General features: G+C 47.8%; 2 protein-coding genes across 3 annotated transcripts in view; one reads left to right on the top strand and one right to left on the bottom strand.

Moving 5' to 3' along the window:
* Positions 1-808, bottom strand: part of DROSHA (drosha ribonuclease III) — an 84,694-nt gene extending 83,886 nt beyond the window's left edge. For both annotated transcript variants that reach the window (XM_083449294.1, XM_083449295.1), the window contains exon 1: positions 718-808. The gene's annotated coding sequence lies outside the window, so the exon portion shown is untranslated. The remainder of the gene's footprint in view (positions 1-717) is intronic.
* A 414-nt stretch (positions 809-1,222) lies between these two features.
* LOC310681564 (UPF0489 protein C5orf22 homolog) lies at positions 1,223-14,023 on the top strand. Its single transcript, XM_083449547.1, has 9 exons — positions 1,223-1,346; positions 2,182-2,327; positions 2,997-3,146; positions 4,687-5,119; positions 7,708-7,770; positions 8,992-9,113; positions 9,348-9,414; positions 10,288-10,427; positions 12,264-14,023. The coding sequence occupies exons 1-9, from the start codon at positions 1,242-1,244 to the stop codon at positions 12,403-12,405; spliced, it is 1,368 nt and encodes a 455-aa protein (XP_083305673.1). The 5' UTR covers positions 1,223-1,241; the 3' UTR covers positions 12,406-14,023.
* Positions 14,024-14,513: the final 490 nt, after the last annotated feature.

Raw genomic sequence — 14,513 nt, 5'->3', positions numbered from 1 at the left:
CTGCCTGGTTCCCTGTAGCTTTGCTTCTCGCAGTGAGGGAACCGCCAGAAGGCCCTCGGTGCTTGACCTCAGCGTCCGGGCAGAACGATGGGGGTGGAGACGCTCCTTCAGGTATACTGGGCCGAGGCCATTTAGGGCTTTAAAGGTCAACACCAACACTTTGAATTGTGCTCGGAAACGTACTGGGAGCCAATGTAAGTCTTTCAAGACCGGTGTTATATGGTCTCGGCAGCCGCCCCCAGTCACCAGTCTAGCTGCCACATTCTGGATTAGTTGTAGTTTACAGGTCACCCCCATGCACGTCTGAATGTGCTTCTGGCCTCAATCCGCAGCAGGGGAGGGGATGAGCAGGACCAAAATCCTTAACTATGAGCTGAGCGGCTCTATTCCTAAAGCATTCCAGGGAGCAAGAAAAGAAACCCGTCTATGAAATGCATGGGTCGCCTCTTTCCAAGCAGAAAGCAGGTAGACCGCAGCCGAGATCCGAGAGCACCGCATATCCATCAGGGGCGCAGCCAGGGTTTTTGTTGGGGGTGGGGGAAGGTGCTGGCCTTTTGTTGCGCGGGGAGGGTAGAACCTCCGTTAGCTATGTATTTTTATTGACTTTTATTGATTTAGCTTTTATTGATTTAGCTGCCTCGCCCTGCCGCCGCCCCCCGTTTGAGTCCGCCCCTGATATGCACGTCTCTTCTTTGCAAACAAAAGCGTGATGCTTACCTGGAAATAGTCGCTTCCTCGCTCCAAGACTTCAGGCACCGGCTGAGCAGCCCAGATCTAGACGGGTGGGGGGGAAATTGTGGGAAACCACGCGCACCGGAAGAGAAAAGTTAAGAGGAGGAGCAAAAGCGAAGCCGGAAAGGCAGTTTCGCAGAGATGCCTGCTGGCGACCAGGGGAGGAAACTCGGCTGGTTGGGGACGCGGTGGGTGGTCCTGTGCACGGACTGGCGAGAGCATCCCGGAGATTTTTCCCGGCCGGCCAATGCTCTCGCTATCGGGGTTGCTTGCGACGCCGGTGGACTCTGCTCCTCCTCCCTTTCCCGCCATGCTCGCGCGTGTCACGTCGAGATGTGTCCCCCCCGCCCCGCGCGCGCGCTCTCCCTCTCGCTTTGGAACGCCGCGGTCGCCCGAGTTCGGCCTTTGGAACGTCGCGCCTGCCGGAGTTCGGAGGCCCGAACGTTGCGAAAGTCTTCGCGTTCGCTTTCGGAATCCTGCGCGCCTGAACGTTCGGTGCCGCTCAAGCAATGAGCAGCGACGGCGGGGATGCAGAGCGCGGCGGCGGCGGGACCGCCGGACTCCTCCGTGCGTACGCGGCGCTGCCTGTCTGGGTGGTGGAGGATCATCACGAAGTAAGCGGTTAGCGGGCGAAAGGGGAAATCCGATGCGTAGCTTTCACTGCTGATGGTGCGATCTGAAGAGGCGCAATTAATCGGGGAGAGTCAAGGGAGCTCCCGCCTCCGAAAAATCAGTAACAAAATATAAAGCTAACAGGTTCTGTCCCCCCCCCCCCCAGGACTGCCCCCCAACAAAAACATTGGCTACACCTATGCCGTCCCGCGTATAAGTTTTTGGTCCATCTAGTTATTTGTACTGACAGGCAAGCTCTACGTGGAGACAATCCTGCGTGCCGGGGGTTGAATAATCCTGCATGCGGTGCACTATGGAGTCCATAAAATCACAGGATGGTAGAGTTGGAAGGGACAAGGAGGGTCATGGAGTCCAGCTCGCCTCAATGCAGAAAATCTCAACACACGGGCCCCCATCCAGTGTGAAACCACACCTGACCCTGCTTAGCTGTGTAAATGTGTTAGCGGTTCTGTTGCAGAGACTATCCCCATAGGGCCCTTTCTGCCCCTATAGCAATCCTAAGCATTAGGTCCATTAAGAGGTCTGGTGCTTGAGCAACCCAGTCAGATGGGTGGCATGTAAATTGTGGTTATTACTGCAGTGCCAGCCTTACCTAGAAATAAGAGCTGTTAAACTTGTGGAAAATGCCTTTTGAGTAACTCTGTGGTTGCGATAAAGGCAAATGAGTTAGCCACAAGTTCCAGCTATCCTTTTTTTAAAAAGAAGGCCAAATAGAATTTTCTGCATGCTTGCGGAACGACAACGTCTGGGTGTTTTGCAATAACTCTGCACCCCAGTCTTGCTTTCCTGCAGATGCTTCTATTCCTGTTGTTCCAGGTTCTTCCTTTCATCTACCGAGCCATCGGTTCGAAGCATCTTCCTGCCAGTGACGTCTGCTTTGTCCATTTGGATTCTCATCCAGACCTCCTTATACCCGTGAACATGCCTGCGGATACAGTATTCGATAAAGAGTCTCTGTTTAGGTAGGTTCGCACAATCCATCTCCTTGAGGAAATGCGGTTTTCATTTTGCATGGGAGCCGGAGTGTTGTCCAGCTGCTTCCTGAACTTTGGGATGCTTTTGTCTTGGTGGGGCAGGAAATATAACACGAGAACAAGCCCACCCAGTGAGCACGGCGGCTGAGAGAGGAGGAGAAGGGAAGTCATTGGATATTTTAAAGTATGGGAAATGTTTATTTTGAAATGTAAAATTGAAAGCTTGATAAAAATTATATAAGGAAGCATTTTAAGTAATGTTTGCTTCTGAACACAGGCTGTGTCTCACCTTTATTACAACGGCATTTGTACGCAACCTTTTCAAAGAGCAGCAGATTTCTCTTTTTTAAAAAATAATATTTATTAGAAGTTTAATAGTTACAGAAAAAAAGGAAAAGAAACAATAAAATTTAACAAACAATACATCAAAAATGAACATAAAAAAATACATCAGAACAACAAGAAAAACAAAAACATTTAAAAACACATCCAATATTTCCATATCTTTACCTTTCATTTACTTGTTTCATCGACCTCCTCACACCTCCCTTTTTTGTATTCTAGTTCAATTAGCTATTTCAGCAAATCCTTTCCATCTTTCTCAATTTTTTGTTCTATAATTTATCTTCTCAATCCATCTTTCTCCCCATCTTGCAGTGAGCTAAGCATTGAAAACTGGATTATGCCTGCCGTCTATGCTGGGCACTTTTCGCACGTCCTGTGGCTGCACCCGCCTTGGGCTCAGCAAATTGAAGAAGGCACCCATCGTTTCTTAGTAGGTAAAGACACCTCCACGACGACCATAAGGTAACTATTGCCGGCGCCTCTCTAAAGCTGTGTTAGATACAGAGGCTGCTGTTATGTGGTTCCATCTTAATGGTCTCGCGTTAGAGCCAGTGACAGGCAGATCCGCACTCTGATTTGGTTGCAAGAAGTTTGGAAGTCAGGGAGTTGGGAACTGGCTGAGGGCTGACTGAATGTGATGGGGCAGTGCCCCATTTGCCCCACCAGATCAGCCTTCACTGCTGGTATGGAATTATAGAATTATTATAGAATTGGCAGGGATGTGGGAATCTCTGCACGCGGTCTCCCATCCAATTTGAAACCATACCAGACCCTGCTTAGCTTTGTAAATGTGCCAGCAGTTTATTGCTGTGCCATTGGAATAATAATAATAATAATAATTTATTTATATCCCACCCTCCCCAGCCAAAGCCGGGCTCAGGGTGGCTAACAACAATAAAATAATACAACATTCTAAAATCATTTAATTCTAAATTAATTCAAATCAAATTGATGGCAACCATTGGGAGGGAGTCAGGTGGAGTTCTGTGAAGATTGCCAAAGGAGGGAGTCATAGGGTCTCTTCCAACTCTATGATTCTATGAGTCAGGCTGTGCCCTGGCCAAAGGCCTGGTGGAACAGCTCTGTCTTGCAGGCCCTGCAGAAAGATGTCAAGTCCTGCAGGGCCCTAGTGTCTTGTGACGGAGCGTTCCACCAGATCAGAGCCACAGCCGAAAAAGCCCTGGCTCTGGTTGAGGCCAGCCTAACCTCTCTGTGGCCTGGGACCTCCAAGATTTTTTTGTTTGAAGATCGTAAGTTCCTCCGTGGGACATACCAGGAGAGGCGGTCCCGTAGGTACGAGGGTCCTAGGCCGTATAGGGCTTTAAAGGTTAAAACCAGCACCTTAAACCTGATCCTGTACTCCACTGGGAGCCAGTGCAGCTGGTATAGCACCGGGTGAATGTGATATCGCAGCGAGGACCCCGTAAGGAGTCTCGCTGCGGCATTCTGCACCCGCTGGAGTTTCTGGGTCAGTCTCAAGGGCAGCTCCATGTAGAGCAAGTTACAATAATCCAGTCTGGAGGTGACCGTCGCGTGGATCACAGTGGCTAGGTCAGGGCGAGAGAGGTAAGGAGCCAACTGCTTAGCTTGGCGGAGATGAAAAATTGCCGCCTTTGTTATAGCTGCAATCTGCGCCGCCATGGAAAGGGAGGTGTCGAAGATTACACCCAAACTCTTAACGGACGGTGCTGGCACTAATTGCGCCCCCGCAAGAGATGGGAGTTGGGTTATGTATGGAAGGGTTATGTATGGAAATAATTTCATTCTCAGGCGCATTCCAGACCTGTTTTTTTTTTTTTTTATTATTATTATTATTATTATTATTATTATTTCACTTGTTTATTGAATTCCATTTATGAATTGCTTCCTATGAAACATCTTGAAGCAATTTCACAGTTTTTTGGCTACTTTGGGAAAGGGAAAGCCCCCCTGTTCCAGCAAAGTATTTCTCGCATTCTTGCATCCTCATCCTTGCTAAGAATCGCTGTCGTCGCTATTCCAGGGTTACTTGCCCAGACGATTACTTCCTTTCCGATGGTCTGTACGTCCCTGCCGGCCAGCTAGAAGGCGAGAAGTCTTTGCAGCTCAGCGTCTGCCTCGTGGATCCTTTGGAAGCTGCCGGCACCCGGGAGGAAAGCCGAGCTGTGCCTTCTGCTAAGAAGCTCAGGTTGAGCGGGGGCGATGCAGCAGCCTCTTCGTCGAAGGACGTTCCTCCCCTCGCCCACAGCTGCACAGGCGAAGAGGCTGGAGGATTCAAAAACAGAACCCCTGTGCGGGAGACAACGGACAGCCTCCCGGGTCGAAAGGATGGCCACCCAGTGCCAGAGCTCCTTGAAGACATCCTCCAAGCGATACAGAAGGGCTCTGCTTATGTTCTCGATATTGACTTGGATTTCTTTTCCGTCAAGAACCCTTTCAAAGAAATGTACACGCAGGTAAAACTACCAGACTGCAGCCTTTGGTCAATTAACCTTGTTAGAACGATGGAGGAAATACCTTTAAAAGCACCCAGTGTTCAATTATGGTTCCCTCTTAGTTTTGCTGGGACGCGGGTGGTGCTGTGGGTTAAACCACGGAGCCTAGGACTTGCCGATCAGATCAGAAGGTCGGCGGTTCGAATCCCTGCGACGGGGTGAGCTCCCGTTGTTCGGTCCCTGCTCCTGCCAACCTAGCAGTTCGAAAGCACGTCAAGTAGATAAATAGGTACCACTTTGGCGGGAAGGTAAACGGCGTTTCCATGCGCTGCTCTGGTTCGCCAGAAACGGCTTACTCATGCTGGCCACATGACCCGGAAGCTGTACGCCGGCTCCCTCGGCCAATAAAGCGAGATGAGCCCGCAACCCCAGAGTCGGCCATGACTGGATCTAATGGTCAGGGGCCCCTTTACCTTTACCTTTACCTTAACCTTTACCTTATTTTTGCTGCTCAGGTACCACTAATTGTGGGGGCAAAGCAGTACGCAAGAGGGGCGGGTTGGCAAACTCTGGGAGACGCCTGAGTTTGCCGAAGTCCTGAACATCAGCAGAAGGGGGAGGGGGAAAGGTAACCCCCCTAAAACCCTCCTGAATTGTGTTCGGGGGTGACCGCCGAGGGGGGCAACAGTAGAGTATTTTGGAGGGGCTCTATTTGCAGGGCTTTCTCCGCCTTCGCCAGTACAGGGGGCGGACGAGTTGCCTCTTTCTTCCAGGAGAAAGAGACATCCCACTCACCCGCTCCCCCCAAAAAAAGATGGAGGGGTCCTTGCAGATGGAGCCTGACCTGTTCCGTTCGCAGGGCTCCCTCTAGTGAAACACAGCCGCCCGATCGCTTCTGGCTTGTGGGTTGGGGGCTCCTTTAAACTTATCTGTTCAGGGGTCCGCAGATGCCTGCCCCTCAATGGAGAAATAGGGCTCACTGTGATGGGGGGGTCGGGAGAGAGAGCTGGAGCAGTTTCTCCCCACTCCCCATGGGTTGGGCCAAGGCAGCTTGCTTCAACATTGTACTGTATCACCGGATTGCGAGGTTCATCTGGTGACTTCAAAAGTCGAACGTCACCCAACCCTTGTCTCTTGCTTCTTGGCTCCTCTCCTCAGCCATCCTTGCTCGTACAGTGGTGCCTTGGTTCTCAAACTTACTCCTTTCCAGGAGTCCATTTGACTCCTGATACTGTTCAAAAACCAAGGCGCAGCTTCCGTTTGGCTGCAGGAGCTTCCTGCACTCAAGCAGAAGCTGCGTCGGACGTTTGGTTTCCGAAAAACATTCACAAACCAGAGCACTTGCTTCCAGGTTTGCAGCGTTTGGGAGCCAAAATGTTCGAGTCGCAAGGCGTTCGAGAATCAAATTACGACTATATATACCATATTTTTTGCTCTGTAAGACTCACTTTTTCCCTCCTAAAAAGTAAGGGGAAATGTGTGTGCGTCTTATGGAGCGAATGCAGGCTGCTCAGCTATCCCAGAAGCCAGAACAGCAAGAGGGATTGCTGCTTTCACTGCGCAGCGATCCCTCTTGCTGTTCTGGCTTCTGAGATTCAGAATCTTTTTTTTCTTGTTTTCCCCCTCCAAAAACTAGGTGCGTCTTGTGGTCTGGTGCGTCTTATAGAGCGAAAAATGCGGTGATTTAGAACCTGGAGTGGGTGGGGTTAAAGCTAAGGACAGTGGGATGGTCTGGGTGAGACCAAAAGATGCTTCCCTCCCTCACAGTTTACAGTCTTGTAACAATTCCTGCACTGCAGTGAGTTGGACGAGATCCTCCTCAGGGTCGCTTCCAACTCATGATTCAATGAATGCTCAGATAAGACTCCTGGGAAAAGGTAAAGGACCCCTGGACGGTTAAGTCCAGTCACATTTGACTGTGGGGTGCAGCACTCATCTCACTTTTCAGGCCGAGGGAGCTGGCGTTTGTCCGCAGACAGCTTTCCAGGTCATGTGGCCAGCATGACTAAACCGCTTTTGGTACAATGGGACACCTTGACGGAAACCAGAGTGCACGGAAATGCCGTTTACCTTCCCACCACAGCAATACCTAATTATCTACTTCCACCAGCATGCTTTTGAACTGCTAGGTTGGCAGGAGCTGGGACAGAGCAACGAGAGCTCCCCACCATTGCCTGGATTCGAACTGCCGACCTTCTGATTGGCAAGCCCAAGAGGCTTGGTAGTTTAAACCACAGCTCCTGGAAAAGCATGGGTGAACTGGCAGGCGAAATACAGCCAGGAAGAAAAACAAGCAGAAAATAGATAATAGTGTTTGAAAGACTAGATCTCATCTCGTTTGTATGTAGGGATTTGTAGCAGCATCCACAGAAAGAAATCCTAAGTGCTGTCTTAATATTCGCTTCATATCTGGGAAGCAGACATTAGCCAAAAGAGTTTCACTTGCTTGATTGTTGTGCTTTCTCCTCAGGACGTAGAAATGTTTAAGGTGTGAAAGGAAGGTGCTAAAGGCAAAACTGCTCTTCACATTACAGCAATAACAGCAGACTGGTGCTATGAATAATCCCCCCGCTCTTGTTTTCCCCCCTTTCCTTTCCTTTTTTAAATAGGAGGAATACAAGATCTTACAAGAACTGTACAGTTTTAAGAAGCCTAACAGCAATTTGTCAGAGGTATGGGCCTGCGATAGCTCAGTGGCTGGAGACTCTGAATCTCAGGGTTGTGGATTTGAGCAAGATTCCTACATTGCAGTTGGTTGGACTAAATCAGCCTTTCTCAACCTGTGGGTTGAACTACAACTCCCATCACCCCTAGCTAGCAAGGCCAGAGCTCAGGGATGATGGGAGTTGTAGTCCAACAACGTCTGGGGACCCACAGGTTGAGAACTGCTGGTCTACATGAACCTCATGTTCCCTTCCAGTTCTATCATTCTGTGATTCTATGTGTGGTTCTATCCAATGCATTCAAGGAGGAGGAGGGGTGAAAGGCAGTTTGTATCGTTTTACCTCAGTTTATAAGCTACGTGTTTGAGAAGGGAGAGAGACAGGAGGGGAAATTACTTGGCAAACTCGGACTGCGATTATGCCAAGCTGACAGCTGTGAAGTGGGGCCTAGGAAACATTTTCCTCGCAAAATGTTTATTCAGTTTTCACAGAGTTTTGCCGCGGCTGTGAGTTTAATCTGCCAAAGTCCGTTTGCCAAGGGGAAACAGATAAAGAGGCGCCTTTTTAATTCCCGCAAGGCAATTTCTCACCCGAATTGCTTTGGATTTTGAGGCATTTTTATTTATTTGTGTAAGGTTTATGCTCAATCGGGTAGTCGTTTGTTTTAGGGCATTCCTGTTTCAGGAGCATTTATAGGCCACTCGCGGCCCTGCCCCCTCGATAATTTACCGTATTTTTCGCTCTATAAGACACACCAGACCACAAGACGCACTTAGTTTTTGGAGGAGGAAAACAAGAAAAAAAATATTCTGAATCCCAGAAGCCAGAACAGCAAGAGGGATCGCTGCGCAGCGAAAGCAGCGATGCCTCTTGCTGTTTTGGCTTCTGGGATAGCTGCGCAACTTGCATTCACTCCATAAGATGCACACACATTTCCCCTTACTTTTTAGGAGGGGAAAAGTGAGTCTTATAGAGCAAAATATACGGTAATTTCTGATTTAATTTTCAATCTCTGCACCAGGGAAGCCAGTTATCACTTCACGCCTGGCAGGTGGTTGGTAACTAGGGGAGTAATCCTACATGTAAGAAGGTGGCAGAAAGCAAGCCAGCATAAATTTACACCAGATCCAAACAAGATTACACTTTGCTGAACCATCAAACTGGCCCTGAAGTTGAGTCGCCGGTGAAGAGCCTCTGTCGCCCAAGCGTGTTCTGTTTCTATATTTAAAGGAGGACTTGCTAGACTGTGTCGAGAATCGCGTCCACCAGCTGGAAGACCTCGAAGCAGCTTTTGCTGACCTGTGCGACGATGACACGGAGGAGAACCTGCAGAGATGGGCTTCGAGTCCTGGGTAACAACAATTTTACACCCACTTAAATTACATTATTGTGCTTGAGTGATTTTTGTGTGTGTGCTGTTGCCTGGTTCTTGACACAGATATATGGGTGAATTCAGCAATAGTTATCCAGATTCTGGGGGTGGAAATACCCCTGAAATCTAACAACCTTCATTTGTATAATGGCTCATTCTTAGTCTCGTTCATAACATTTGCAGAATATGGTGCATGTGTGTTTTGTTATCACAGGATGAAACTTCTAGTCCAGCTTGTGCATAGTTTGAAAAATCGAATGGAAACGCCCGATTATGAAATGGTAAGTCTGTTTTATCAAATTTCAGGGCTGTACTTTGGGCCCATGGAACCAGATAGGGGCCCCAACCTGAAAATCTTAGCTTTTTTGTTAATAATAATAATAATAATAATAATAATAAATTATTATTATTATTATTATTATTATTATTATCCCGCCCATCTGGCTGGGCTTCCCTAGTCACTCTGGGCAGCTTCCAACAAAATATTAAAATACAGTAATGCATCAAACATAAAAAGCTTCCCTAAACAGGGCTGCCTTCAGATGCCTTCTAAAAGTCTGGTAGTAGTTGTTTTCTTTGACATCTGGTGGGAGGGCATTCCACAGGGTAGGTGCCACTACCGAGAAGGCCCTCTGCTTGGTTCCCTGTAACTTGGCTTCTCGCAGTGAGGGAACCGCCAGAAGGCCCTCGGTGCTGGACCTCAGTGTCCAGGCTGAACGATTAGGGTGGAGATGCTCCTTCAGGTATACTGGACCGAGGCCATTTAGGGCTTTAAAGGTCAGCACCAACACTTTGAACTGTGTTTCATTCGTTCATTTATTGCATTTTTACCCCACCCTTTTCTCCACAATGAGCTCTGGGTGGCATATACAGTTCTTCTCCTCTTTATTTAACCCCACACACCAACCCTGCGAGGTAGGTTAAGCTAAGAGGCAGCGACTGGCCCAGTGAGCTTTGTGGCCAAGTGGGGATTTCACCCCTAATCTCCCAGATCCTAGTCCGACACGCTAACCACTATACCACACTGCCTGGGCATGCAGCCCCTTTGCCCGAATTTGCAAACCAAGTCTTCCGTTTGCGTTGGTATCAGAACTAGTGCCACAGGCCAGCTCAGGGAGACTGCGCTGAGCCCCTTTGTGCAATCCACCTTTCAGGTCCACCAGGCTGGGCTCACGTGCGATTACTCCGAACTTCCTCACCACGTCAGCACAGAGCAAGAAATTGAGAGTCTGGTGCAGGCTGTCGAACGACTCTTGAGGAACTTGCCGAAGCCCACGCTTGTGACGATAGCCCGGTAAGATACGGTGGGGGTACTGTTTTGGCCCGAATCCTGTTGACCCTCGCCCACTGGAGTAGTTTGCTATTAGAATATTAGTTTGCTATTCGTCCTTTCATACTGCATCATGGTGTGGTATGCTGGTTTGACATCATCTGATAGGAAATGCCTACAGAGGGTGGTGAATACAGCACAAGATATTATGGGCTGTCCTGTGGATCCGCTAGATGAAATAGCGGAAGAACGGTGCCTCAGGAGAGTGAGGAAAATTCTCAGGGATGAGTCACACCCTGGCCGGCACTTTCTTGATCTCCTGCCCTCGGGCAGAAGATAGAGAAGCAGGATTAGTCGCGCCAACAGGGTAAAGAACAGCTTCTATCCGTGGGCTGTTAGACTGCTGAAGGAAAAGATAACAACAGGGCAACTGACTTTCAGGTTTGGTGGGTGTGCGTCAGTAAACGAGGGGAATTAAGACTAAGAGAGCTGAGTGGGGGGTGCTTGTGTAATCTCACTGTATACAAGTTATACAAGGGACAATAAAGTATTTCAATTCAATTTCAAAGAATGAGTTGTGTCAGGTCCCATAATTGTCAAGCTTCAGGGAATCTGATCCCTCCCACAGTAGCAGCCAAGAAGCAGAGAAACAATAGTCCCTACCACATAATTAGCATTCACAGAGAGAGACGAAGGAAGGTCGACTTCCCTGAATAATGGTGGTTGCTCTGAGTAAAGCCCCTCCATAACTTCTCTTCTTTGTCATCCCTGCATCGGCTAAGCTGAGTTTTCTGCCTCTGAGCTTTCTGCTCTATCACCTTCAACGCCTGCCTGGTTCTGGGAGAGAGGGGGTCAGGAATGCTTTCCAAAGACACTGAGTCTTTTCAACTGTCTCCCCCCTGCTGCTGCTGCTTGCTGCCTCTCTCCCAATATTTCCCAGCTTCTCCCCTCTGCCGCCTCTGAACTATGTCCTTCTGCAAACCACTCTTCTAAATCTATACAGTGGTACCTCGGGTTACATACGCTTCAGGTTAGAGACTCAGTTAACCCAGAAATAGTACCTCGGGTTAAGAACTTTGCTTCCGGATGAGAACTGAAATTGTGCTCCGGCGGCGCAGTGGCAGCAGGAGGCCCCATTAGCTAAAGTGGTGCTTCAGGTTAAGAACAGTTCCAGGTTAAGAACGGACCTCTGGAACAAATTAAGTACTTAACCCGAGGTACCACTGTACTTTCCTCCTCAGGAGGGTTTGGGAGAAGGGGGGCAGCCCTCACCATTCCTCCTCAGTCCAGCCCCTAATAATAATAATAATAATAATAATAATAATAAATGTATTTATAGCCCGCCCTCCCCAGCCAAAGCCGGGCTCAGAGCGGCTAACAACAGTAAAAATAGCACAGTTTACATAAAATCACAATCAATTAATTGAAATACATTCTAAAATCAATTCATTCTAAAATCAATTCAGAATCAAATTAATGGCAACCATTGGGCTAGAATTCTATGAGGATCACAGAAGGAGGGGGGTCAGGCTGTGCCCTGGCCAAAGGCCTGGTGGAACAGCTCTGTCTTGCAGGCCCTGCGGAAAGATGTCAAGCCCCGCAGGGCCCTATTCTTTTGTAATGATCGTTGGTTCCCAAATGCGCAGTCTTACTGCATGTGTGCCCAGAAGTATGGGCCACAGAGTTCACTGGGGTGCACGCCCAGAAAAGCATGTGTTGGGGTTATGGTCCAAGTCACCTTGGGGAGCAAGGAACGTTAGTGCGAGCGTTGAAATTCTGACTTGGAAAAGAGACCGATGAGAATGGGATGATTAAACGACAACATTGTGCCATGCAATCCCTCCTTTTTTATTATTGCAGGTCTAGCTTAGATGACTACTGCCCCGCAGAACAAGTTCAGCTCATCCAAGAAAAGGTCTTGAATGTTCTTCGCCTGGCATATGGCAACCTGGAAGTTCATTTAGAGTACTTGGAAAATCCCTGTCCCGCTGGAACAGCGTGATCGGTTGAAGCAAAAACAACCGAAATAGTTTCTCTCTCTGCGCCATGGGATCCGGTTGGAAGCAGACAAAGGATTGCTTGTGAGGTTGAGTTGCGCTTGTGATAATCTCCACGCAGATCATTTTGTTTTGTTTTGTTTTTTCTCAATACAATTTTCTGCTGCTATCCTCGCGTCAATGCCTTTTGGGTTTGCCTAGAAGAAGAAAAATGACTGGGAAATGGCTCTTCCGATATTCCTGTAGGAGTCTCTCCGGACTAAGCCAGCCTAGCGTTTGAGGAAGAGATTTTGCTTTAACATAAGTTGAATTCATTTTCCCAGTCAGTTGTAACTGAAAATACTGCTTCAAGATAAATTGCCGTTTGTTTGGAAGCGGTGACTATCCTGGCTGTGTGCCTCTGTTCCCGTTAGAATAACTTAACATAGTTTCATATTTCCTTCCCACGCTTTTTCAAAGGATCTTGGCCTGGCCTTCATGTTACTCTGCGAACAACAGCCCTGTGGTGTAGGTCAAGCTGAAATAATATATTGTCAGAGAGCACCCAGTTGAACAGGATTTAAATCCAAATGTCTTAAGTGTAACATCCCATCCTCTTTGCCACACTGGTTCACATCTGACACATTCAAGTTTTTTGGCATCTATGTTTTCTGGAACCCTAAGCATTCATGCTAGGGACATGGGTGGCGCTGTGGGTTAAACCACAGAGCTTAGGACTTGCCGATCACAAGGTCGGCGGTTCGAATCCCCGCGATGGGGTGAGCTCCCGTTGCTCGGTCCCTGCTCCTGCCCACCTAGCAGTTCGAAAGTACATCAAAGTGCAAGTAGATAAATAGGTACCGCTCCGGCAGGAAGGTAAATGGCGTTTCTGTGCGCTGCTCTGGTTCGCCAGAAGTGGCTTAGTCATGCTGGCCACATGACCCGGATGCTGTACGCCGGCTCCCTCGGCCAATAAAGTGAGATGAGCGCCACAACCCCAGAGTCGGTCACGACTGGACCTATTGGTCAGGGGTCCCTTTACCTTTACCTAAGCATTCATGCTAGGAGGCAAGGCTTTGTTCCTAAATATGTTGAGGGCAGGTTGCAAAGTGTGGCAGTAAACTGCTATTATTTGTGGCGAATACGTATGGTTTAATTTTAGAAGTGTAAAAGATGCCAACAGGCAAGTGCCTCTTATTTATATTATAGAACATGTTTTTTAAAAAGTTGCTACTCCTGTATCATTAATTTATTTGTTTACCACATATATAGGCTGCCCAGTAATATTCTCTGGATGGCTTACAGTATCATCAAAAAGTTACAACTACAAAAAAGAACCCAAAAATAACACTGAAGTTTTAATTTTTTAAAAACGGGTAAATAAAAAGCCAAGCTGCTGCTCTCTCAGTCTAGCAGGCAGATAAGGCTCATTGGCATCTTTCCTTGACATCAAAACAACTCTAGATTAAGTGCCAGGCCAAGTTGCTGCTGCTTTTTCCTCGCTTCTGCAACTGCTCAATTATATTTCTTTGAGAGAGTGATTCTCTCCCGAGCATTGGATAATAATAGTAATTTATTATTTATACCCTGCCCATCTGGCTGGGTTTCCCCAGCCCCTCTGGGTGGCTTCCAGCAAAAGATTAATAATAATAATAATAATAATAATAATAATAATAATAATAATAATAATTTATTATTTATACCCCACGCATCTGGCTGAGCTTCCCCAGCCAATCTGGGTGGCTCCCAATTGAGTGTTAAAAACAATGCAGCATTAACTATTAAAAACTTCCCTAAAAGTAAAATACATGAAAATTAAAAAATACATCATTCATGATCTTCTAGGAACTTTGCGTCCAAAGATTCTCCAATTGTCAGAGACAGAGCAGCCGCATTAAGATGGATGTTTGGCGTTTATCATGAAGCTTGGAAGAACTCAAAAGCACTTTGTCATCTCAGTAATCAAGGTGTGGTTATGGATACGTAGTCTTCTCATAAAGGAGGACCTCCAATGATGGTTGCAGTGTTTGGGTTGGTTCATAAAGAGAGAGGTGATCCTTGAGGTTTTGCAGTCCTAAGCCAGATTGGCTCTGGTTCTCCGTGGTTTCAAATGGGAATCTTTCCCAGCCTTGGC

Source organism: Podarcis tiliguerta (assembly GCF_965153285.1).
Source record: "Podarcis tiliguerta genome assembly, chromosome: 7".
Lineage (NCBI taxonomy): Eukaryota > Metazoa > Chordata > Lepidosauria > Squamata > Lacertidae > Podarcis > Podarcis tiliguerta.
The sequence above is the reverse complement of the archived record's forward strand: the minus strand, read 5'-3'. Positions and strand labels throughout refer to the sequence as shown.

Bases quoted from the DNA above. Each gene is read 5' to 3' on its own strand.
- LOC310681564 (XM_083449547.1), top strand. From the start codon at position 1,242: ATGAGCAGCGACGGCGGGGATGCAGAGCGCGGCGGCGGCGGGACCGCC. The intron at 5,120-7,707 runs GTAAAACTACCA...TTTTTTAAATAG, and splicing joins TCAAAGAAATGTACACGCAG to GAGGAATACAAGATCTTACA. The intron at 7,771-8,991 runs GTATGGGCCTGC...CTATATTTAAAG, and splicing joins CTAACAGCAATTTGTCAGAG to GAGGACTTGCTAGACTGTGT.